Consider the following 24,388-nt stretch of genomic DNA (forward strand, 5'->3'; position numbering starts at 1 on the left):
TTGAAGTAGCTTCTGTTGTGATTGAAAAATCGCTTCTGTTGTGATTTAAGTGAGTCTGCCTAAGAGAGTTTTTATTTTGTGTAAAAATTACAAGTTATAAGAAAAAAAAAAAAAAGGTGAAAATACATTGTTTTGAGAATGATTTTTTTTTTAGGATTATTCTTTTGAGAAATTTCAGTATCTTCTGCCTTTGAACATGTTCTTGAAATGTGACTAGCTTAAAAATTTCTGAAGTATAGTTCTGTGTATATGATAGAACTTTTTCGGAGCCTGCTGGTTAAATTTTTTACATTCTTTCATGCATGCACACAGTTTTACATACAGATAGCTTTTTCAGATAATCAAGTACACTTCCTCATTTCTTTGCAGTTGGCATCCCAGAACTGCTATGTGTGAGTACCTAGAGCAAGTAATTTAGTGTATTCTATCTCCTTTGCTGTCAGCAGTACAGAATGGAGGAAGAGGTTAAATGCATGGAATGGTAAGGGGCAGTTGGAAGAAACAGGCAGCAGGTGCAGAGAAGTGTGAGAAATTAAGCCTGGGGTAACTAAAAGTGGAGGTGATTGAGATTTAGAATAGAGAAAACAAAGGTGAAATGAGTATAATCTAGCATGGGCTTCTAGTTTATGAGGATCTGTAGCTACACGATGAAAACTCTGAAGACAAACCTAGGAGATTTATGTCATCTTTGCTTCCCTAATGATCAGATATGACATACTGGCAACACACCTCACTGTTTTTCTCTGTGGTGTTCACAGAGGGTAAGAGTCTACTAGAAAACAAAAACAAAAACCGTAGGATCTTTACTGGTATGGAACAAGCAAATGAACTAATGTGTGCTATTCCTGTATTGCAAAGAGAGCGCACAAAAGCACACAGTGAAATGACAAAAGATAATAAGAAATGTTTTTCATACTAGTTACATTATAGAAATGCAATGATAGAGTCTTTTGGGTTCCAGGAAAACTATTAGAAAAATTCATGGTCCATCAGAAGTTATGAAACAAGATGGTCTATGTCCAGCCTCTGACTGAGGATGTCCTTAAACTACACGTTGCTAGAAGCTAGAGAATATAACCAGAAACACCACGCTGTCTTTTAAGCTTCTCTTCTTTCCCAAGCAGAAGGGTTATGGGACTAAATGGACCTTCAGAGTGACCCAGATCAGTCTCATTAGGGTAAAGATTCTCTGATAAATCTGAACTTTACAAATTTTTACTGTTCCCTTGCCCCTCAGTATGCTTATGAAGACATTTATTCCAAATCTGATGTATGTGTAACATGATTATTGACCAAGATGCCTTTATCAGACTACTTAGTAGTTGCTTGCTTTTTAAATTTGTAAAAGTCTTTTCTTCAGGATGGCTATTGACTGTCATTTCATTACCATAGGAGTTTGGCAGTAGTAGAAATTTCATGGTCTGGCTGATCTTAGAGTCAGAAAAGGACAGAATTGAACTCAGAAGATCTTGTTTCATGTCCTTGCATGCAGGCAGAACTGAGTAAATATTAACATGCTTTGTTCTTTTCCTGTAGCCCAATCAGTTTGTATACTGTGTTCTTAATTTCCATTGACCTATTTTCAGAGTGTATTCCACTAGTTTACAATATCAAAGTTTTCTGTCAAATTCAGTGTAAACAATTAAAATTAATACTTTTTTTTCCTCGTCATTAGCCATGAGGAGTGGTTCATTACCGTTTCTGTGATCTCGAGTGAACTAGACACACACAACTTTTCCTTGTAGCCCTTACTGTGTTTTTTAAATTATATTTTTTAGCTTCTTAGGATTTTATAAATGTTACGATGAATTTTGCGGTGACATCCTGACGCTTTCAGTAACTGACAGTAACTGCTCTAATGAGTTTATCTTGAGCATCTAAGGGGCTAAATTTGATTTCATTCTTCTGCTGTTTTGAACGTTTGACCAGTTGTAATGTTTTATTCTATTTATGGTCTGCTGAGTATTTTTATTATTTCAGTTTGAAGAACTGGAGTGTACTAGGATAATTAAGATAGTGATAGAGAGATTTAATAAAACCAATGTAAAAATAAGCTACTTAAAAATTGATAGGTTTTGTTAAGCTCTCTCTCTCCCCCAATCTCTCTCTCACCTACCCACACATGCACATTTTCAATTTTTTTTCCATAATAAGGAATTACATTGTCATTTCTCGTTATAGCTTACTTTTATGAAAACTGAGACTTATAACTGAAACAGCTGAAAACATTTAATGTATCATAAAGGACCTAATCAGGCTGCAGAAATAGGTTAAAAGGTACATACTCAAAGGAAGGACCTTTTTATTTTCAAGTGATTTGGTATGAATAGTTGTGTCATTGTAATTTCCATGCCAGTTTTTGGTCAAGAACCGGAGTTCTGTATCTTTCTTACTGGAAGTCCATGACCTTTGAGGATCCCTTTCTCTCTCTGGAAGCTTTCAGAAATTCTCAGTTAAAACTGTAGAAGAGTAGCTGAATTTCCATAAGCAAAAATAACCCAAAACTACTTTAAAAAGAGTAAAGTAGATGTAGATTACAGAAGGAAATGGTATTGTGAAACAAATGACCATTGATTCTGTGAGTGTTGATACCAAAAGGAGTGGCAGAAGGCTCTTGTGAATCATAGCAGAGAACAGCTTTCATGTTCTGAGTGTACTTGCAGATAAACCAGTGTTCAGAAATGATTGAATTTATTCATTCTGCTCCCATTGTCAGCAACCAGACAAGATTTGCAAGACCTTTTATACCTAGGAAGAAAACCAACACTGTGAAACTGTTGAAACAATGAAAAGATGTTTGAATCATGCATCAGAACCTTCCCAGGTGAAGGAACTCAGCCCATATGGTCTCTTGAAGTTACTCTTTAGCTTTCCCTGTGTAGCAAAGGTCTTCTGTCACATTGATGAAGTTAAGATTTAAAATGAACACATGTGATCAAGGCATTGTACCAGAGTATTTTGATTTGCTAATTAAAAAAAAATGAAGGAGGTGGTCTGCCCTAGTTAGTTCCTTCTGTATGCTTCGCCAGATTTTGTGTCTCTTGGGTGGGATGCCACATAATGATTTTTGATGTTTACAGGGATTCTTCTGTACGTGACAAAATAAAGCGTGAGGCAAGGTAAGTAGAGAGAAGAAAGAACAGGAGGATAGATAAGATGGAGAGCAGAACAGGAAGAAAACTCACACACATCCTTGTAATCATTAATATGCTCTCCTTAATTGTTAATCATTATATCTCCTATCATTATAATCATTATATCTCCTTAATCAATAATCATTATATCTCCTTAATCATTAATATGCTCTCTCTCATTAAGATGCTCTCCTGCATTTCTCATTGAGGCTTAGTCTGTAGATTGTGTTACAGGAAAGACTCATAAAGGAATATGGAACCTGAAAGGGAAGTGAATATGCCCAGCTATGGTACTATTTATTTTTGCATTATCATTTTTATCTAGAAAGATGCTTGGGTTATGTCTTGCAGTGGTCACAGAAAGTTAAGTTTCTGATTCTCATAGCCATCAGATTTCCCAGTTTCACTTTCGTTGGCCCAGCTTCATTTGTGGTAGCAGTGTTGGCAATACTGATGGAGGCTGCTGGCAGCCTTTCTGCTGTGTCTCATCTGTAGTATCATCTAGTGCCCTGTTAGTAGAGCTGGGAGAGAGAGTTGGAGCAATTGAATGACATTTGTACTTCCCCTGTGTGAATTCTTTCATTTTCATATAAACATGCTGATTAATTTTACTTGCAGCACTGGATGATGTGTATTCTTGCAGACATTACATGCAAATTTTTAATCCCTTTACAGAATTCAATTTTATTGCTATATAGATATTTTAACATACTTAATTTTAATTATGTTTGATGCTTATGTCACATAATGGTAGAACATGGAAATTGCGAAACACCAGTAAGAGTAATGGGGGGCTGCCTGTGAATACAAAGGTGCTTCAGTCTGCAGGGATTCTTAGGCTCATTTGAAATCCCCAGGACAAAATAGTTTGTCTGTGTTCATTTAGGATAATATACAGAAATAATACTGACTGCAGTTTCCAAAGGGACAAAATACTAATCAATTAAGGGAATTGGGTGACTAGTATTTATTCTGTGTATTCTGTGGGGGGAAAGAGATACAGTGTCAAGTTTTCTGACAGCGTAATTCTGTTGAAGTTGGTTGAATTGTGCCTGCAAAGATTTTGGGTATATAATCTCACCTACTGCAGCAAATAATTGTAGGGTTTTTATGAGAAAGTTCAAACCAATAGCAATTAGTATTCTCCAGACCTAATCTTCCACCTAATAAGTGAAGACAAATTTAATTAGAAAAGATGAATTTGGGAATTCTGCTGGTAGCAGATCATTTGCTTGTGTATTGGCTTTATTGAAAAGTCTTGTCTTCTGATTCTTCTCCCTTTTGAGCATGTTCTGATAGTAGTCACAGCACCGAAAGTGCAGTGTGCTTCAGCTGTGTGCTTCACGATATTTTTCATTTTACCTAGTGTTTGACTTGGTCTCCATCTTAATTTTAAAATTAATGTATAAAATAATAATGTTCAGGTAAGATAGGGCATGGATGCAATTGCACAATTTTTTTTGTGAATACTGTAGTCTGAACTTTTAAGATATTGATTTGATTGTCTCTACTTATCTTGTGGATAAGGACATTCTGGATGTGTGACTCTGCTTTCTGTGGACGCTTGAGCTTGGTGTCACTGTGGCTGTTATTGCCTCTTCCTTCCACCTTTGCCTTACAGTTTTCATAACTTGTCTCTTCCTGTCTGTTTACTCCCAGGGATTTTTTTAAGTATCATCTGAGACTGATCCTATGATCTTTAGTTTGTTATTTTTTCCTCTCCCTCTACTGCTTTTAGGGTGGATTTGTTTGTTTGTTTATTGCCAAACTGTAAGGTACAGTAGGAGCGTAATTGTCTATCAGATGTACTATAGATTTTATTATTGATCATATTGTGCAGTAACAGTAGGATGTCAAATTGAATTTTAAGCTCTTTAATGTTGCTTCACTTGTGATGGCTGCTTTCAATTTTACACAAACCAGTGTTTTCAGTTTTATTTTTGAGTACACTGTGGAGAAACTTCAAGCCAGCTTCATACTTCTGCTTTGTACTCTTGACATTTTGTTAGCAGCATATTGTTTCCTTCTACTTGAATAGAATCTATTTGTAGGTACAAACAATTGATGTAACTATGTGGTATATATCTTCAAGGTGGCTGTACAAATTAGGCTGTTAAAACATAACTGCTTTCCATTTGTATGTAGAAGTATAATTTGAAAGAAGAGGAAAGATCAGCTTCTAAAATAGCCTGTTTTAAAGAGTGTATGTATTTTGTCCACTGTGTATTGAATATTAAAACTTCATTGCTAATAAAATCTCCCTGTGAATACTTTACTCTAAATATATTCACTTTCCCTTTTCTCTCTGTAGGTGGAAGAAATTGTTGATATAGGAGCATTTGCCCCAGAAGACATTCATGTTCCCAAAATCTATGTTGATCGTCTTATACAAGGAGAGAAGTTTGAGAAGAGAATTGAAGTAAGTAGCTGAGCTTTTTGGTCACATTTCAGCTTGGGGTGTATTTTAGAATATGCAGGGTTATTGCTCTAGCCACCAAGTCTTGACACTGGGAAAATAGTATGAGAAAGACCTGTCAAATTTTTCTAAGTACTGGAGTTTAGGTAGGTATTAAGGTAGTTATTAGTTAGGTGGGGGCCTGAGAATTGAGCCTTGTTTCTTACAGCTCAAGTCTCTCAACTGCCTGTAGTCCTGGATGGCTTTAAGGCAGTTGAAAGTTTGATGGAAAATGCCAATTCGTTCTCCTTTCTTTTCTCAGTTCATCTTCTGTGGACACAAGGTGAACACCTAGACTAACAGCAAGCATTGACAATTAGATACTTTGTTTTCTACCTGAGAGCTTTTGACATGGGCATGTAGGGCCATTCTCAGCCCCTTTTGTGCCTTGTATTGAATTACATTACATTGCAGAGGTCCTAGAACCTTCCTTTTCTTTAATCGGGAACTTTTTTAGCCAGTGGCATTTCTGATCTGAATAAAAGATGTCAGTAAGTATTAAAAAACGCAGCAATAATATTCTGGCACTGAAAACATCCAAGAAAAAGATGATTATGTAATTTTCTTTGTTTCTGTGGTTTTGCCTCACTCAAGCTATGTCCCTTTATTCATTCTGGTGATGTGACAGTGCTCTTAAAGTGCATTGAAAATTCTGTGTTTCTCCTGTGTCTCCATAGTCTGGAGGTGGGAATTATTCAAAATTTCATCAGAAGAGCTGGTAGAGGGGGAGATATATGACACAAAGGAAAAAAAACATCTTGAGAAAAAAAAGTGCAGAAAGGAATTGTAATAATTAAACTTTTATTATTAAAACCAAGTCACAAAGTTCTAGCAAGTCACACAAGACCTTTTCTCTGAGTAGACTCTTTTATGAATGTTAAGGTTAAAACCCCTTTTTTTCCTCTTGTATCTGTTCATTCTGTGGAAGCATATTGCATATTGTTGAGTATTGACTGGAAACAGTTGTGTCAAACTTTTTTTTTTTTTTTTCCCCTCTTTGGGCATGTTGTGTTAGACTGCAGTTAATGGCCTGTTTCCTTATTCTGAACTGATGTAATATCTCACAGAAAAGCTTTACCTTTCATGAGATAAATTAATTTTGAATTTATTAAACTGCTATTCTTATTGCAGTTTGTCAGTGGATGAAGAGGTGACTCTGTCCAGGGACACCTTTATACTCCTGATTTTCTTTGGCTTGCCTGTATAAGTGAATACATCTACCTAGCCAACTGTCCCCTTCCCTATATGCTTAAGAAAAAAAGGAAGTGAGAAGGGGAGGAAAAAAAAGGTGCTATAAACTGTACAGCATAGTTGTAACAGAGATTCATTCTGTTTGTGTAATTTTTTAACTCTGGCAGTGGTGCCTCTCATTAACAGAAGTATAGGAAGGAAATGGCAGGTTTATTTACTCTTCCATAAAAGGTTATATATAAAGGAAGTGACTGTACACATGAAAGCATTGAGTATGATAAGTAGTAAGAAGAGAGATGAGGAATAAAGAGAATAACGAGAAGCTAGTCTGTCATAATTATTACTGGCTTTAAATAGCAGTTCCTGCCTAATTTGGCTCAGATGTGGTCACAGAGTCACAGAATCATCTAGATTGGTAAGTACCCTGGAGATCATCTAGTCCAACCGTTCTCCTAGCACAGTTCCCACCTACAGCATATCCTTAAAACTCTAAATCGACCCTACTCTTGAACACCTCCAGGGATGGGGACTCCACTACTTCCCTGGGCAGCCCCTTTCAACGCCTAACAACCCGTTCTGTAAAGAAATGCTTCCTAATATCTGGTCTGAACTTTCCCTGGTGCAACTTGAGGCCATTCCCTCTGTCCTGTTGCTTTCTACTAGACTAAAGAGGCTCAAACCCAGCTCTCTGCACCCTCCTTTCAGGGAGCTGTAGAGGGCGATGAGGTCTCCCCTCAGCCTCCTCCAGACTAAACCCCCCAGTTCCCTTAGCCGCTCCCCCTACGACCTGTGCTCCAGACCCTGCACCAGCTCCGTTGCCCTTCTCTGGACACGCTGGAGTCATTCAGTGTCCTTTTTGTAGTGAGGGGCCCAGAACTGAACACAGGAATCGAGGGGTGGCCTCCCCAGTGCCGAGTACAGGGGTCAGATCCCTTCCCTGTCCCTGCTGGCCACACTAGTGCTGACACAAGCCAGGATGCCATTGGCCTTCTTGGCCACCTGGGCACACTGCTGGCTCCTGTTCATCTGGCTGTCAATCGACACCCCCAGGTCCCTCTCTGACTGGCAGCTCTCCAGCCACTCCTCCCCAAGCCTGTAGCGCTTCTGGGGGTTGTTGTGGCCCAAGGGCAGCCCCTGGCATCTGGCCTTAGTGAAACTCCTCCAGTTGGGCTCAGCCCATGGCTCCAGCCTGTCCAGGTTTCTCTGCAGAGCCTCCCCACCCTCGAGCAGATCAACACTCCCACCCAACTGGGGTCATCTGCAAACTGACTGAGGGTGCACTCGATCCCCTCATCCAGATCATCAATAAAGATGTTAAACAGGAGTGGACCCAAAACCAAGCCCTGGGGGACACCACTTGTGACCGGCCACCAGCTGGATTTAACTCTGTTCACCACAACTCTCTGGGCCCAGTCGTCCAGACAGTTTTTTTACCCAGCGAAGGGTGTGATTGTCCAAACCTCGAGCAGTCAATTTTTCCAGGAGAATGCTGTGGGAAACGGTGTCAAAAGCCTTGCTAAAGTCAAGGTAAACAACATCCACAGCCTTATCTAATAAGCAGGTCGCTCTATCATAGAAGGAGATCAGGTTTGTCAAGCAGGACCTGCTTTCCATAACCCCATGCTGACTGGGCCTGAGCATCTAGTTGTCCCCCATGTGTTGCATGATGGTGTTTAGGATGAGCTGCTCCATCAACTTCCCGGGCACCAAAGTCAAGCTGACAGGCCTGTAATTTCCCAGATCATCTGCCTGACCCTTCTTATAGATGGGCGTCACACTGGCCAATTTCCAATCTGTCGGGACCTCCCTGGTCAGCCAGGACTGCTGGTAAATGATAGAAAATGGCCTGGCAAGCACCCCAGCCATCTCCTTCAGCACTCTCAGGTGTATCCCGTCTGATCCCATAGACTTGTGTGTGTCTATGTGATGCCGCAGGTCACTGACTGTCTCCTGGATTGCAGGGGGGTCGTTCTCCCAGTCTCTGTATTCTGGCTGTGGAGGCTGGATTTCATCAATACAACTAACCTTGTTATTACAGACTGAGGCAAAAGAAGGCATTAAGCACCTCAGCCTTCTCCTCATCACTTGTTACCAGGGGATGGAGGCTCTCCCTGGTCTTTCTTTTGCTACTGACATACTTACAGAAACTTTTCTTGTTATCCTTGATTGCAGAGGCCAAATTAATTTCCAGTTGGGCTTTAGCCCTCCTGATTTCCACCCTGCATAGCCTTACTGCCTCTTTGTAATCACTGTGAGTGGCTAGCCCCTTCTTCCAAAGGCTGTAAACTCTCCTTTTCTCCCTGAGTTGAAGCCGAAGCTCTCTGTTCAGCCAGGGTGGTCTTCTCTATCATCAGCTTCTCTTAGAGCACCTGGGGACTGCCTGCTCCTGAGTCATTAACACTTCCTTCTTAAAGAGTGCCCAGCCTTCCTGGGCCCCTGTACCCTTCAGGACAGTCTCATAGGGGATCATTTCAAGCAGGTGCCTAAACAAGACAAAGTCAGCCCTTCTCAAGTCCAGGATGTCAGTACTGCTTAGCTCTCTCCTGACCTCTCTAAGAATAGAGAAATCTATTATTTCATGATCACTGTGCCCTAGTCAGCCTCCAACCTCCATGTCGTCCACCAGCCCTTCTAGTCCTTCTGGTCCCTCTAGTGCAAGTTGTACTTTCTCCTCAACCTTCTCTTTGCTGCAGAGAAACCCTTTGTGATTCTTCTTACCTTTTCCGTAACTCACAAGTGAACCAGTTCTAGGGAAAACAGCCAAGGCATAAAAAGAAGGTTGCTGGGAAATTCAACAGGATTGATACTGGCTGCCTAATATGAAAGTGACTCCCCAACATGGGGAAAAAAGACACTGCAAAAATTCTTTTGTGGTGATGAAATGGAACAGAGGATAATTTTACCTGATGTGTTAGTTATGGCCTGAAGTAGGAGAGGATGTGAAGACATACGGGAGTGCAGGACATAATGTTGCCCAGAGCAGTTTTATGTGCATGGGAGAGGTGTGCAAAGAACATAATCTCTGTAAGCAATTATTTACAAAAAACGTGTTACAAACTTCTTGAATGTCATGGCATTTTCACCTACATGGGATTTAGAAAGCATCAACTTAAATCCAGGAAATCTCAGGAAACAACTTCAGGCAGATTTATGCAAGATTATACAGATTTATATTTGAAAACTTTGTTGCTTAGCTCCCAGTATCTTTAGATGACTGGCATTTGTCTGTCTCATGCATATAAATCTAGAATAGCACCACTGAATTGAATGAACGTAGAAAGAGAGCATTTGATTTTAGGCTGACATTTTACAAATCTATTTAGGTATCTCTGGGGTAATGAATCTCAGACTTGCTAGTATTTGCACTAATGCTTCATGCCTTCTTAACCATTTGTCTGTGTATCATGTACTCTCTTAGCCTTGGTAATACAAAGAAATAACATTTTGCTCTAAGGCTATCGTTGAGGATATTTGATGTCTTCATTAGTTTAAATAAGCTTGAACTGATGGAATAAAAGGTCTTTTTTTTGTAGAAGATGGATAAATAACGTTAGACCATGTATCTCAGTGCAATCATGAGTCAGGCTTTTGTGTCTTGAGAAGCAAGAATCTGGATTCTAATCTTTACTTATGATTACTTCTTTTGCAGCGCTTATCAATCCGAAAGCCTGAAGATTCAAAAGCGAAACAAAAGCAAGGAGACAATGTGAGGGAGAGGATCATCAGACGAGCTGCTTTAGAATTTGAGGATGGCATGTATGGTATCCTTCAGCTGTGCTGTAGGTTAAAATCACAACTCACTAGAACAACAACTGCAGCTGTTTTGTTTAAGACATATTAATTGCCATGCTCGTTGTCTTTCCCAGAGCCTGGAATTTTCTCATTTTTTTAGCATCCTGTTGAAATAGATGGGGATGTTAAAAATATAGGGTATCTGGAGTTTTTATCCAGGCATATCTGGAGAGTTTGCTAGCAGTTGAATGTTTTGCAAGCATTTCTTGAAAACTTTATGTACATTGGAAATGAAGCTTACTTGTACTGTTTGTTTTTAATCGTGTAAAACATTTGACAATGCAGTTAGTCTAAAAGGCAAAATAATTAATCACAAATATGAGGAATCTAACTGAAAATGAAAGTGCTTGTGAGGAGAACAGCTCTAATCTAATCATAGTACAATGATAACTTTTTTTATTTACTAGTTTGCTGTAAGCATGTTCCTGTTCGTGCCTTAACCAATTCTCTTCAGCTAATCTGGGTATTGGAATCCCACTGTTGGCCAGTAACTTCATCAGTCCAGACATAACTGTTCACTTACAGAGTGAAAATGGAGTCCTGGGTTTGGTAAGAATGTATCTTGGTCACTTATTGCAGTGAGTTTACCTTGCAGTGACTGGGTTTCATTCCCAGCCCACACCCAACTTAATTATTATTTCACTAAAAATCATATTCAAATATATGCTGTATTGCATGATAATAAAATTCTTATTGTAGGGCAGGGAAGTCTTGAAGGAAATACTAATTTCGGAATTTTAGTGCTACTTTGTTCTTAAGTACATGTGTTGCTGGGAGGAGACAGAACCTTCAATAGTTTGCAAGACAAATCCTTCTAAGCCTTATCAAACATAATTTTAAGTAAAGTTTAAAGTGAATATTATTTTTACTGTCGTATGACTTTACCAAGTTGCACCTACATACCTTTTTCTGAAAAATGTTTGTCACTTTGGCTAAAACCAAAAACTCTAAAAAATGAACCAAACAAACCCCCCACTTCATGGTTATTTAGTAATTCTAACAGCCTCTAACAATATGCCCATGAGTCCTCATACGTTAGTTGATGTAAACTGCGACGTGTATCATCAGCATTGTTGTTCTGCTAAAGATTAAAAAAAACATGCCCGTAATGATCTTTTTTTTCAGTAATAAGCATTAGAAGCAATAAACCGTTATGAATTGTATCTCAAAGGTATTTTAATATAAAGCTTACATATGTCTGTGTTGTTGCCAGGGTCCTTATCCACTTGAAAATGAAGTCGATCCAGACCTGATTAATGCAGGTAAAATCTTTTAAAGAAATGTACTTTATGGAAAATATTATTTATTATTAATCTAAACATTTTCTTTTGATTCAGTATTTGAACCTAGACTCCTGTTTTATTTACTTATAAATATTAATATACTTCTTCTAATTGGAGGTTGGTTTTTTATCAATGGAGGTGTTTAATGTTCTAGTTAGAGAGCTTACGCTTTCAAGCATTTTAGTAGCTACTGAATGAAGCTTTCTTTTGGGCCAGGCAGTAGAGGGTCAAATATTTCTTTTCAGAAGTGAGATTGTTTATGAAGCCTATATGCGAACATGGATTTGTTAACCTGCTACTTTTCACCTTCTATCTTCCAGAAAACAGTTTTCAATTATTTATGTTTGGGATGTGTTTTAAAACATAGCGTGTATAATATCCTGATTTATTCCTGGCTAGCGAGTTGCCAGGAATGCAACTCATTTGCATTTGGAGAGGGAGCTGTAGCCAAGACAGGGGAAAAGAGCTCCCTATACAGAACTAGGCACACCAGAGGGCTCTGCTGCTTTTGCTGCTTTAGCAGAAGAATGCCAGCCCTCACGTACTGTTTTAGCCCAGCTGGTTTTGGGCATTTAACCTCAGAAGCAGCCATGCAGTGTAAAAATCTAAGCTTTTTATGGTTTTGTGAGTCTGTCTGATTTTTGTTTTCTTCATGGAACGTTGTGCCACTCACTGTTCTGTTTCCATGTAAAATTACACCTATATATTGCATTGTGACAAACAGAAGTGCCAAACTTGGCACCTTATAAATTCTTATTGATGTTAATGGTATAGGTTATAGAACCATAGCTGACATTTTAGAGTTGTTCTTTCATATGGACAACCTATGCATTTTATATTTTTTATTTATGTATACATATACATACATGCACATATATGCATGGGTGTGTATGTATCTGTAGTCAGTACCCTTCTCAGTGGCTGTTAGCAAGCACAATTAAACTCTGAAAAGTCAAAGGAGATAAAGAACTGACATCAAACAAGCTTTTAATTTAATATCAGGGTGCAGTCCAGCAATTGTTCACTGACTTGAAACATTTGCTACCTGGTTTAACTAATTGATACCATTATCATACTGCTATGTTATTGCCCCTATTTCAGTATTATGTTTTTAATAAGGAGTTATTTAAGGCCATCTTCTGATTCAGAATAAGAAATTATTAAGGAATTGAATCCAGCATTTCACCAGTAGCTAGGTAACTGTTGTGATACACTGTATGAAGGAAAATGTCAGAGACACTTGAGAGCTGTATTAATGCTTTAAGTGAAATTGAGGTCCTTTTTTTTTTAAGAAAAAAAAAGGTAAATTATGGAAGGTGTCACTGGAAGGGAAAATCATATAGAGTAAAAAACATTTACTATAAAAGGTGAAATTATGTACATGCACATTAGAATTTTAATTCTAATATGGGTGCATTAGAAATGAACATGTTAACAGAGTGACAATGGAAAAAAATACCCAAGAACTTGATAAATATTGTGCTTTTATATGGATATCAAGATGACCATGAATTTTTATTTATTCTTGATAAATATTTTTGAAGAGATAATCCTGCAGAGTTGAAGGTAACGTGGAATGTCAGAATGCAACATGGAAATCAGATTATGCCAGCATTGGTAATCCAGTGTTAAGCACCTTCTCATCTTCTCTGAAGCTGCAGTAGACAGGACACAGGACAGGCGAACCTCAGCTATACCACCAAAATTATTATTGTTATCATTGCTAAAACATTCAGAAGCTGCTAAATCCCACTGACAGTTGGAATGAGACTATTCTAGATGCTTTCCAGCCAAATCTATAAAACCATGTGAAGAAAATGGAAGCTAAATGGCGAAGGGGAGTAGGTTTTCTGTTCACATTCATTGATGTAATGGTCCGGTATCATACTCAGAATACACTCCCAGTTCAAGCTTTTGCTAAATTTTTATCTGCAAATGTGATTGTATTTCTCTGAAATATGTATGGGGTTTTTGTTTGTCACACTTTCTGAGTATCTCACATGGTTTATACCCACTGTAATTGAAAGGTAGACTTCTGTCTTGCAGCAGTAATATTTACAAGTACTGACTTCCTGAGAGCATTTTCAAGAAGTGGGTAATACACACTGCTCTTGTTACATTATTCTGTGGTCCTCAGCCTGTGTCTGTTTCTTGTCATCATTGCCTTAGCTTGTCACTTTATTCCAGGGTTCTTGTTCCATGTTGTTGCTTGCAGGCTATGTTGTCTCTTTCACTACCTTTGGTGGGTGCCTGATAGGGAGAGTCAATTCAGGCAGTCTCTGCAGGTGGGGATGTTAGCATGGTGAATTCTTGTGATCTGCCTGCAAGACCACTTGTATGACCTTAATTCTATACTATTTTGTGAGTCAGAATTTAATTTCCATACCATATCTTGGCATGTAATATACATCAAGTAAACTCAGTAAGTTAAAGCAAGTAACTTAGGTCTCTGTTTTAACTTTCCTACAGTGATTCCTTCACTTTTGGCATCCTCTTAGTTAATCTCATTGTCTCATTTTCCATGTTTTCTGGAAACTTTTTTATGATGTCTCATTCCTCTTCCCCTTTGTTGTTACACTGAATTTTTCTTCACAATGTCATCTGGTGCTAAGTCTTCTTTCTCAAGTTTCTCATGCCTGGTCTGTAATTTCACCTTTGGCTGTGTTTCTTATGCCTTTCCAGAGGCACTCTGTACACATGGTTGTTGCTTAGTGCTGGCAGGAGAGGAAAGAGAAGGCTCTGGACAGAGTGAAAATAAGACACTTCCATGTGTGGTCCATTAGTTGACCCAACCACTGTACAGAGCACATTACAGCACACAGAAGCACATTTTCTTGTGCAATTTTAACAAAGCAAGAGTAGACTAGATCTGTCATTTGTTTTTCTGTATTCTACATCAGTATCACTCTAGACTGTTCAGTCTGGTATGCTTGTTCTTCCTTGCAAACTGTGTCCTAAAAGTGCCCTTTTCTATTTTTTTTTTTTTTTTTTGGTGAATAGAGCATAAAACTGAAATCCACAGAGATTCTGGTGTCAGCCATGTCTTATTTGGAACTGCTGGTGGTCAAAGCTCAGGCAAGCCTATCATTAAAAACTGTAACAAACTGCTTCAGAATTCATTATGATTGATTAGGTTTACAGGTGACATAGTAAGTGTAATCAGGTCCATAGCTGTACACATTGCAAAGGAATTTATTTTTTGGTTAATAGCTGTGACTTCATTTGTCAAAGAGACAAAATGTATACATACTATAGCTTATTTCTTTTACAGGTAAGGAGACAGTCACTGTTCTTCCAGGTTCTTCCTATTTCTCTAGTGATGAATCATTTGCAATGATAAGAGGGTACGTAACAACACAAACCCTGATCTTTTGAAACATGAAAAGAGTAAACTGAATCAGTGACTGAACTGACTAATAATTTTTTGAAATGTAGTTCACATTTAACAACCTGTAAATTGGTCATGGACTTAATCAGTGATGGTTTACAGAGGATTAGGTCTAGCTATTGGAAATAGAAAAACACTGTAACTAGTAGATACAGTAGTGATATTCGTGTCTACCACCACCTGGCCATATATAAACACATTTATAACTATGTTTTAACAACTACTTTTTGATCATTTCCAAGTATCTAATCTGTACTTGCACTCTGTATATTCTCTTTGCTCAGCTTGCAACTATGATCCTCATTCCACCTCCCTAATGGAAATTCACCATCTGCACCTGTTTTTTATTTGTTTTTCGGGAAGGAGGTTGGATGCAAACAAACACTAAATCCTAATGGCTCTGGAAAGATAATGAGTGCATGTAAATATGTGAAGGAGTGCACTTAAAAGTATGAGTTCAGAGCTGATTGACTGTGCATGCAATTAGCCAAAACCAAGCAAAAGTAGTAACGTCTTTGAGGGTCAGTAGACAGACAGAAAAATTTACATCAGCAATTACATCTAGAGAGGAAAAAAAACCCAACTACATGTGTGACAAAATGGTTGCTACCTTTGTAATATGCCGTTGTTTTTGTATTGATGTAATGGGAATATGAATAAAAGCTTGTTAAGATTTCTGGGCTGTTACTTGAACATGATATGCTAATTACACACTTTCTGTTGCCAGAGGCCATGTTGATTTGACAATGCTTGGAGCTATGCAGGTGTCTAAGTATGGTGACCTGGCCAACTGGATGATTCCTGTAAGTAGGTGTTTGTGCTACTGTCAGTGGTCTGTGTTTAGGATAATATAAATGTAGTTGAAGGTCAGACAAAGGAGAAAATTGCTGAAGCAGAAGGGGGGGTTGTGAAGCTCCAAGCATTAAAACAGAGGATATGTACAGCTTTAAGGTTAACCGGTTTTCTTGCATATTTCTGGCACCAACCAATCAATTATCAGGAGTCAGCCCTCTAAAATTATGCTTGGGCTAAGCATTGTGAAAAGCTAAAATGATTTATGTAAGCCTTTTTCCTTCTTCTTGGGTCTGTGCCCTCCAAAAGTCACCTTTTTTGCTGAGGACTGATGCTTTTCCTTGAGAGTGACAACTCTTGTATAGTTGTACCTGGAGCAAGAACTTGAAGGTGTAAAATAGCATGTAGCTCTTCATAAAATTATAAAATAATGTCTGAATTATTTTTCTCAGTGTTCATGTCAGAGATCACAGTATTGCCATTTTGAATACATCTAGAAGGAAGCAATACTATCATATTGAGCCAATTAGTCCTACAGGTTTCAACCATAGAAATATAAACTAATCCCAGTATTATTTAAGCAGCCGATGACATGAAGCTATTCTTTGAACACAGTTTATGTTTTAACATTAAACAACATATGTATCTTTCACATGGTTTACAAGTTTGATATTTTCAACAGTTATCCATATGGTATCTTCTGATACAGTTTAGCCAGATGTAAGGTAATGAGGCATATTTCTATCTGTCTGATCAGTGCTAAAGGTCTCAGGAAAGTCTTTAAAAACTGAAAGCTCGGTAGAGGAGGAAAAGAACCTGAATGAATGTCCTGTCTGTTGGAGAAGTGTTACTTTAACTGAGCAGTCTGTACAACTTCTATGTCAGGCCTGGGAGCGCTCAAGTCATGGATCGGTAGCTGGAGCATAAGCTACTTTTAGTGAGAAGGAATGAAGATGGGGTCTGTACAGGCAGACGTGGGAGAAGGGGTTATCTAAAGGGCTATTCCAGATGTCTGTGTGAGCAACTGTAGGGGATGTGAAGGAGTTATGACTAGGTTGGAATATGGCACATAGGAGATAAAGCCATAAGAAAACAGTCTTCCTTAGATGTTCTCCCAGCACAACCTGGTTTTATGGTCACACAACTGAGAACAGACGGACTAGTGCTGGCTAGATCTTTTCAGACCCCAGTGATACAAATTCTGGCTTTTTCTAGGCTCTTTCCTACTTTCAGTGTCATCCAGTTAACAGTGTGAAAAATGGGGTCTGAAAAATAATGCTACTGTTAGTGCATCACCCTGGGATCTTGTGTGTGATTTTGCATTGCTGTTTTATGTCTTTTTAAAGAACTCTGTGTTCTAAACATAATCTGATGGTCAGATAGACTGTAGGAGTCCAAGTATGAGGTCCATTAAGGTAATACTGGTTAGCTTTGCATTGTCCAATTTCAAGTTCTTTTTTTGTCTTAAATTACATGAAGTTGTTACTGGAATCCAGAATAATGAAACCAGCCTCTACAGAGGAACACGCACACTTTGAAAGATAAAGGGTAAACCAAATTACTTTTTTAACCCTGGGTTTGCTGTTCGAGCCAATACAAAAGTATGATAGTGTGAGTTTTCAAGGAGTTGAAACCTCAGGTAACTAAAATAGGACTTCACCTGATTTATCTGTGACTCTGTATCTCAAAGGGGTTTTTTACACTAATTACATATTTAAAATAGCTAACTTGAAAAAACTTACATTTAGTAAACTGGGGTTTTTTCAGATGATTGACATAACTAAATATAATTAGTCTACACTGTTAGTCTGGTACTGCAGGTGTGTGTCGCCGAGAAGCTGAGTGGGATATTTTTTCCTTCATGTCAATCTTAAGGACTATCCTTTCCTTCTACTGGATGAAGTAGCTTTGGTTTTGTGAAATCACTTCCTTCGCATTATCTTGTGGTGGCTGTGATGTCTTATACAAGTAGAAATTACTTGCTTACATAGTGGGTCCTAAAAATTATTCAGAATTATTACATTCTCTGTCAAAATTTTGAAGTTAGATTAGAAAAAATATTGAAAGGCAAGTTGTTACAGTATTAACTTAGTTTTTATATGTAAGTAATATTTAAAGATTTTCTTATAGGTGCAGTTCAAGGTGATTTTAATCTATACATGTTTTTATTTCAATTGTCAGATAAATTCTAGGTTTTCTTTAGATGGGTTGCCTTCGACTGATGTTCCCTTTATACTTTTAAAAAATGAAAGTCACTGTGTAAATGTGTCCTTTATGTTCAAAATGACTTAAATCCTGAGATTTTATTTTTGACAATCTTTTAGTCCTGCAAAAGCAATGTTAAATGTTCCTGCACCTGGTAAAGTCTTCTGTTTACTCAAGCTGTTTTTGAAAGGCCTGTTAGAAAACAGAAGGGGATGGGTTGAATTTAGGTAGGAAGAATTGCTTTGTTTGCTTTTTTGTTGCTTTTGTAAACTGAAGTGGCAAGAGAAGTAATCTTAAAAATGCCCAAGTGAACAAGTAATGAATAAAGATTCCTGCTGTAAAGTATTCCAAGTAAATCAGCAAAAATACATCTCTAGTGATAGCTCACAAAGCTGTAATCATCAGTGAATAGATCTTAATACCAAAGAATCCCAGTAATTTCAACTGACCATATTGGTGTCTCAGGATATAAAATTATATGCAGTTGCACCTGTGCTGAATCTAAAAGCTATTCACTAGAGCGTTCATTCTTGAAAAGCAATGTCATGAGCCAGAGCAATTCACCACTTGTTTTTTTTCTGGTTTTGGTTTACTTGGGGTAGTTTTTTTTGTTTCCTTGTTTTTTTTTTAAAAAAACAAACAAACAAACAAACAAAAAAAGCCCCACACCAAACATTGTGCTGGTTTTCCAGTTTTATTTTTAGTTTGACCTCCACTCACACTGGCTTTTCCTAGGACTTTCCTGCTATGTTCCAAACCTTTTAGCAAGCAGTGTTCACAGTTGTTATTCCTGATAGTATTTGTAAGTAGAGTTGCAGGACTTTTTCTTTTTAAATTAAAACTTGCAGTTAAAATAAACATGTATTGACATTTTCTTATGCCATCTTTTCATTTTTTCATAATTCTCTTTTTTTCTATGTTTGAAAAAATCAGTCATGCTTAACAAGCATTTTCTAAACTTGATAAACTACATGTATTTATATTTTGTACAACAAACATGTTTACTCAAACAACTTTAACCTTTGTCCTAGACTTAGGCTGAATAAAAGCATGTCATTCACATACACTGGAGGCACAATTAATACTTACAGTACCACATACTGTTTTCAGGGACTAAGTAATACTCACTTTTCCAGTAGCTTTGTGCACTTTTTACTTTCTTTCAGAATAGTTTTTGACATATAGAAATTTAAATAATTTTTGATGTAAAATCATGATGTTGAAAATCTTTCACTGACAGTTTTTGTGACATCTTTCAAGATCAGAACTATCAAAAGATGAAACTATTATTCTGCACTAATAAAACAAATTAATTTACAAAGATACTTGTTGAAACATTGAAGCTTAGATTTTTTATCAGTCCTCCAGGTCAAAGGGAAGGGATTTGAAAGGGCCAGTTGAATCAGGTGAATCAACAGTTGGTTACAGGACTAGAGCCACATACAGGCGTTCAACTACTTAGACCATGGGACTCTGAGAAACCTGGTCTGCAGGGAAATGATAGGTTCCATCTGTCAGGGAAGGGAAAGAGCATCTTCGGCTATCAGCTTGCCAAGCTGATGAAGAGTGCTTTAAACTAAAGTTTCCAGAGAAGAGGAATTCAATCCATGCTACTCATATCATTTTGATGTCAGTGCCAGCAATAGATGCCCAGAGCCTGGAGAGGGATCACAGGAGAGCACCTGAAGAATAGCACAAAGGAATTCTAGCCAGTAGGTCAGCTTCATCAGGAGCTCAACTTAAATGTCTCTATGCAAACACACTAACATGTATGTTTCATAATAATAATAATAATAATAATAATGGGAATTATTCATGAGAAGTTAAGACATGCGCTGCCTGCAGGGCTGTGATGTTGTTGGCATCACAGAGACATGGTAGGATGACTCCTGTGACTGGAGTGTTGGAATGGAAGGATACAGGCTCTTTAGGACAGGCAGGGGAGAGGAGGAGGGGACGTCACCCTCTATCTATGTCAGTGACCATCTGGAGTTCATGGAGCTCTGCCTGGGGATGGATGAGGAGCTGACCATGAGTTTATGGGTCAGGATTAAAGGAAAGGCAGGGACAGGAGACATTAGAGTGGGGGTCTGCTACAGGCAACCTGACCAGGAAGACCAAGCAGATGATGTCCCCTGTAGACAGATAGGAGCAGCCTCATGTTCGCAGGCCCTGGTCCTCATGGGGGACTTCAGCCACCCCGATTTCCTGTTGGAGGGGCAACACAACAGGGCATAAGCAATCCAGAAGGTTCCTGGAATGCATTAATGATCAATTCCTTCTCCAAGTGGTAGAGGAGCCAACGAAGAGAGGTGCTATGCTGGACCTTGTTCTAACCAAAAGGGAGGGGCTGGTGGGGAGTGTGAAGCTCAAGGGCAGCCTTGGCTGCAGTGACCATGAAATGGTGGAGTTCAAGTTCCTTTGGTCGGTGAGGAGGGCACACAGTGAGCTCGTTACCCTGGACTCCAGGAGAGCAGACTTCGGCCTCCTGAGGGATCTACTGGAGAGAGTAGCATGTGGTAAAGCCCTAGAGGGAAGAGCAGCCCAAGAAAGGTGGTTGATATTCAAGGATCACCTCCTCCAAGTTTAGGAGCAAGGCATCCCGACAAAGAGGAAGCCAGGCAAGAACACCAGGAGGCCTGCATGGATGAACATGGAGCTCTTGGACAAGCTCAGACACAAAAAGAAGCCTACAGAGGGTGGAAACAAGGACAGGTAGCCTGGAAGAAATAAAGAGAAACTGTCCGAGCAGCCAGGGGATAAGATTAGGAAGGCCAAAGCCCTGTTTGAACTTAATCTGGTCAGGGACATCAAGGGCAAGAAGAAAAGCTTTTATAGGTACGCTGGTGATGAAAGGAAGACTAGAGAAAATGTGGGCCATCTTGAGAAGGAAGCAAGAGACCTGGTTGCCCAGGGTACAGAGAAGGCTGAGGTACTCAGTGATTTTTTTGCCTCAGTTTTAACTGGCAAGGGCTCCAGCCACACTGTCCAAGTTGCAGAAGACAAATGTGGGGACTGGGAGAGTGAAGAACTGGCCACTGTAGGAAAAGATCAGGTTCGAGACCGTCTGAGGAACCAGAAGGTGCACAAATCCATGGACCTGATGAGATGCATCTGTGGGTGTTGTGGTTTGAACCCAGAGACAACTGAACACCATACAGCTGTTCACTCACCCCTTCTCTCCCCCCCACCTTCCCCTCCAAATGCTAGGAAGGAGAAAAATTAATCAGAAGACTCAGGAATCTGGGTAAGGACAGCTCACTCATTAAATGATGACAGGCAAATGACAGACTTGTTAGGTGAAGCAAAACAATAACTCTTTGATTTCTTTGGAAAAGCATTCGACACAGTTCCCCATAGAATTCTCATAGAAAAACCGGCTGCTCATGGTCTGGATGAGCAAATGGTCTGCAGGGTCAAGCACTGGATGGATGAACGGTCCCAGAGAGTGGTGGTCAGTGGTGTTAAATCCAGCTGGTGTCCAGTCACAAGTGGTGTTCCTCAGGGCTCGGTGTTGGGACCATTTCTGTTTAACATCTTTATTGATGATCTTGAGAAGGACATGGAGTATCATCAGTAGATTCACAGATGACACCAAGTTAAGCACGAGTGTCGATCTGCATGAGGACAGGGAGGCTCTACAGAGAGACTTGGATAGATTGGATCGGTGGCCAACATTAATGGGATGAGTTTCAATAAGGCCAAGTGCCAGGTTCTGCACTTGGGCCACAACACCCCCCTGCATGGCTACAGGCTTGGGGAGGAGTGGCTGGAGAGCTGTGAGGGAGAGAAGGATCTGGGGGTTCTCATTGACAAGCAGCTGAACATGAGCCAGCAGTGTGCCCAGGTGGCCAGAAAAGCCAACGGCATCCTGGCTTGTATTGGAAACAGTGTGACCAGCAGAAGTAGGAAGGTGGTAGTCCCCCTGTGCTCTGCACTGGTGAGGCCACACCTGGAGTATTGTGTCTAGTTTTGGGCACCTCAATGCGAGAGAGATCTCGAGGTGCTGGAGCGAGTGCAGAGGAGGGCAACCAAGCTGGTGAAGGGCCTGGAGAAAATTCTTTGAGGAGTGATTGAAGGAGCTGGACTGTTTAGTTTGAAGAAGAGAAGGCTGAGGGGAGACCTCATCACTCTCTACAACCTCCTGAAAGGACATTGTAGAGAGGTTGGTCCTAGTCTCTTTTCACAGGTGTTTAGTGGTAGAACAAGAGGCTTTAAACTACAACAGGGGAGTTTAGACTGGACATTAAGAAAAAAATTTTCACAGAAAGAGTAGTCAGACGATGGAATAGGCTGCCCAGGGAGGTGATGGAGTCACCATCTCTGGATGTATTTAAGGGTCGTTTAGATGAGATGCTGGGTTATATGGTGTAGGGGAGAACTCTGTAGAGTAGGGCTGAGGGTTGGACTCGATGATCCTAAGGGTCTTTTCCAACTCGAAGTAATGATTCTATGATTCTAATTCAAACACTAACAAAAGCAACACTTAACAGACAAAATGAGACAGTGGGAAACATTACCATAGCTTAAAACACCTCCCCCACCCCTCACTTTTTCCCAGACTCAGTTTTGTTCCCCGTACCTCCCCCAGCAGTGCAGGGGGCAGGAGATGCAGGGTGCAGTCAGTCCACCACTTCTTCCCCCTGCTTTACATGGCATCCCTCTTACAGGAGACAATCCTTCACAAACTCTCTGTTGTGAGTCATCCCCACAGGATGCATTATTCTTGAGATGCTCCAGCATGGGTCACCTCCACATGCTGCAGTTCTCCCAGCGGTAAACTACAACAATGGGAGCTTCCCACACAGTCCCAGGGGTCTTCCACAAGCTGCAGGCAAATCTCTGCTGCTCCGGTGACCTCCATGGGTGTCAGGAGGGGCACTTGGCTCAAGTGCAACTCCTCCCCTTCCTCCTCCTTCCTTCCACTGACCTCAGTGTTTGCACAGGTATCCTTCTTGTAACACCACCTCACAAGTTGTCCCTCCCTCGGGTTTTCCTTTTTAAATATGTTATTGCAGAAGTGCAGCTAATTGGCCCGACCTTGCCCAAAGGTGGGTCTGACTTGGAACTAGGGGAGCTTTCAGGAAGCTTCTCACAGGGGACCACTGCTGTAACCCATTCCCCTGCTGCCAAAACCCTGCCACTCAAACCCAGCACAGTGGGTCCCGAGGGAACTGGTGAATTAAGTGTCTAAGCCACTATCCATCATATCTGAGAAGTCCTGGCAGTCCAGTGAAGGTCCCCCTGACAGGAAAAGGGGAAACATAACCCCCATTTTTAAAAAGGAAATTAAGAGAAGACCCAGGGAACTACAGGCCAGCCAGTCGCACCTCTGTGCCCAGCAAGATCGTGGAGCTGATCCCCATGGAATCTACGCTAAGGCACATGGAAAATAAGGAGGTGATTGGTGACAACCAACATGGCTTCACTAAGGGCAAATCGAGCCTGATGAATCTGGTGGCCTTCTATGATGGGGTTAGAGCATTGGTGGGTAAGGGAAGAGCAACTGATTTCATCTACCTGGACTTGTGCAAAGCATTTGTCCCACATGACGTCCTTGTCTCTAAATTGGAGAGACATGGATTTCACAAATGGACCACTCAGTGAATAAGGAATTGGCTGGATGGTTGAACTCCAAGAGTTACAGTCAACGGCTGTATGTCCAAATGGAGAGCAGTGACAAGTGGTGTTCCTCAGGGCTCAGTGTGGGGACTGGCACTGTTTAACATCTTTGTTGAAGACATGGACAGTGTGATCGAGTGCACCCTCAGCAAGTCTGCTGATGACACTGAGCTGTGTGGTGCGGTCGATGTGCTGGAGGGAAGGGGTGTGCCATCTGGAGGGACCTGGACAGGCTGGAGAGGTGGGCCTGTGTGAACCTCATGGAGTTCAACAAGGCCAAGTGCAAGGTCCTGCACATGGGTCGGGGCAATCCCTGGCACAAATACAGGCTGGGGGATGAGTAGATTGAGAGCAGCCCTGAGGAGGACATGGCTCTTGTTGGTTGACAAGAAGCTCAACAAGCCAACCGTATCCTGGGTTGCATCAAGAAAAGTGTGGCCAGCACGTTGAGGGAGGAGATACTGCCACTCTACTGTGCTCTCATGAGACCCCATGTAGAGTACTGTGTCTAGTGTCGGGCCCCCCA

General features: G+C 40.1%; 1 protein-coding gene across 1 annotated transcript in view; it reads left to right on the top strand.

Annotated features, from left to right (window-relative positions):
- OXCT1 (3-oxoacid CoA-transferase 1) overlaps positions 1-24,388 on the top strand; it is a gene marked incomplete at its 5' end in the record, with an annotated part of 95,967 nt that overhangs the window by 42,612 nt on the left and 28,967 nt on the right. Inside the window, 6 exons of the mRNA XM_026865807.1 lie at positions 5,446-5,553; positions 10,430-10,541; positions 11,027-11,121; positions 11,786-11,834; positions 15,127-15,199; positions 15,971-16,046. Coding sequence (XP_026721608.1) covers positions 5,446-5,553; positions 10,430-10,541; positions 11,027-11,121; positions 11,786-11,834; positions 15,127-15,199; positions 15,971-16,046 — 513 coding nt within the window. The remainder of the gene's footprint in view (positions 1-5,445; positions 5,554-10,429; positions 10,542-11,026; positions 11,122-11,785; positions 11,835-15,126; positions 15,200-15,970; positions 16,047-24,388) is intronic.

This window comes from Athene cunicularia (genome assembly GCF_003259725.1).
Source record: "Athene cunicularia isolate RWA chromosome Z unlocalized genomic scaffold, athCun1 chrZ_part1, whole genome shotgun sequence".
NCBI lineage: Eukaryota > Metazoa > Chordata > Aves > Strigiformes > Strigidae > Athene > Athene cunicularia.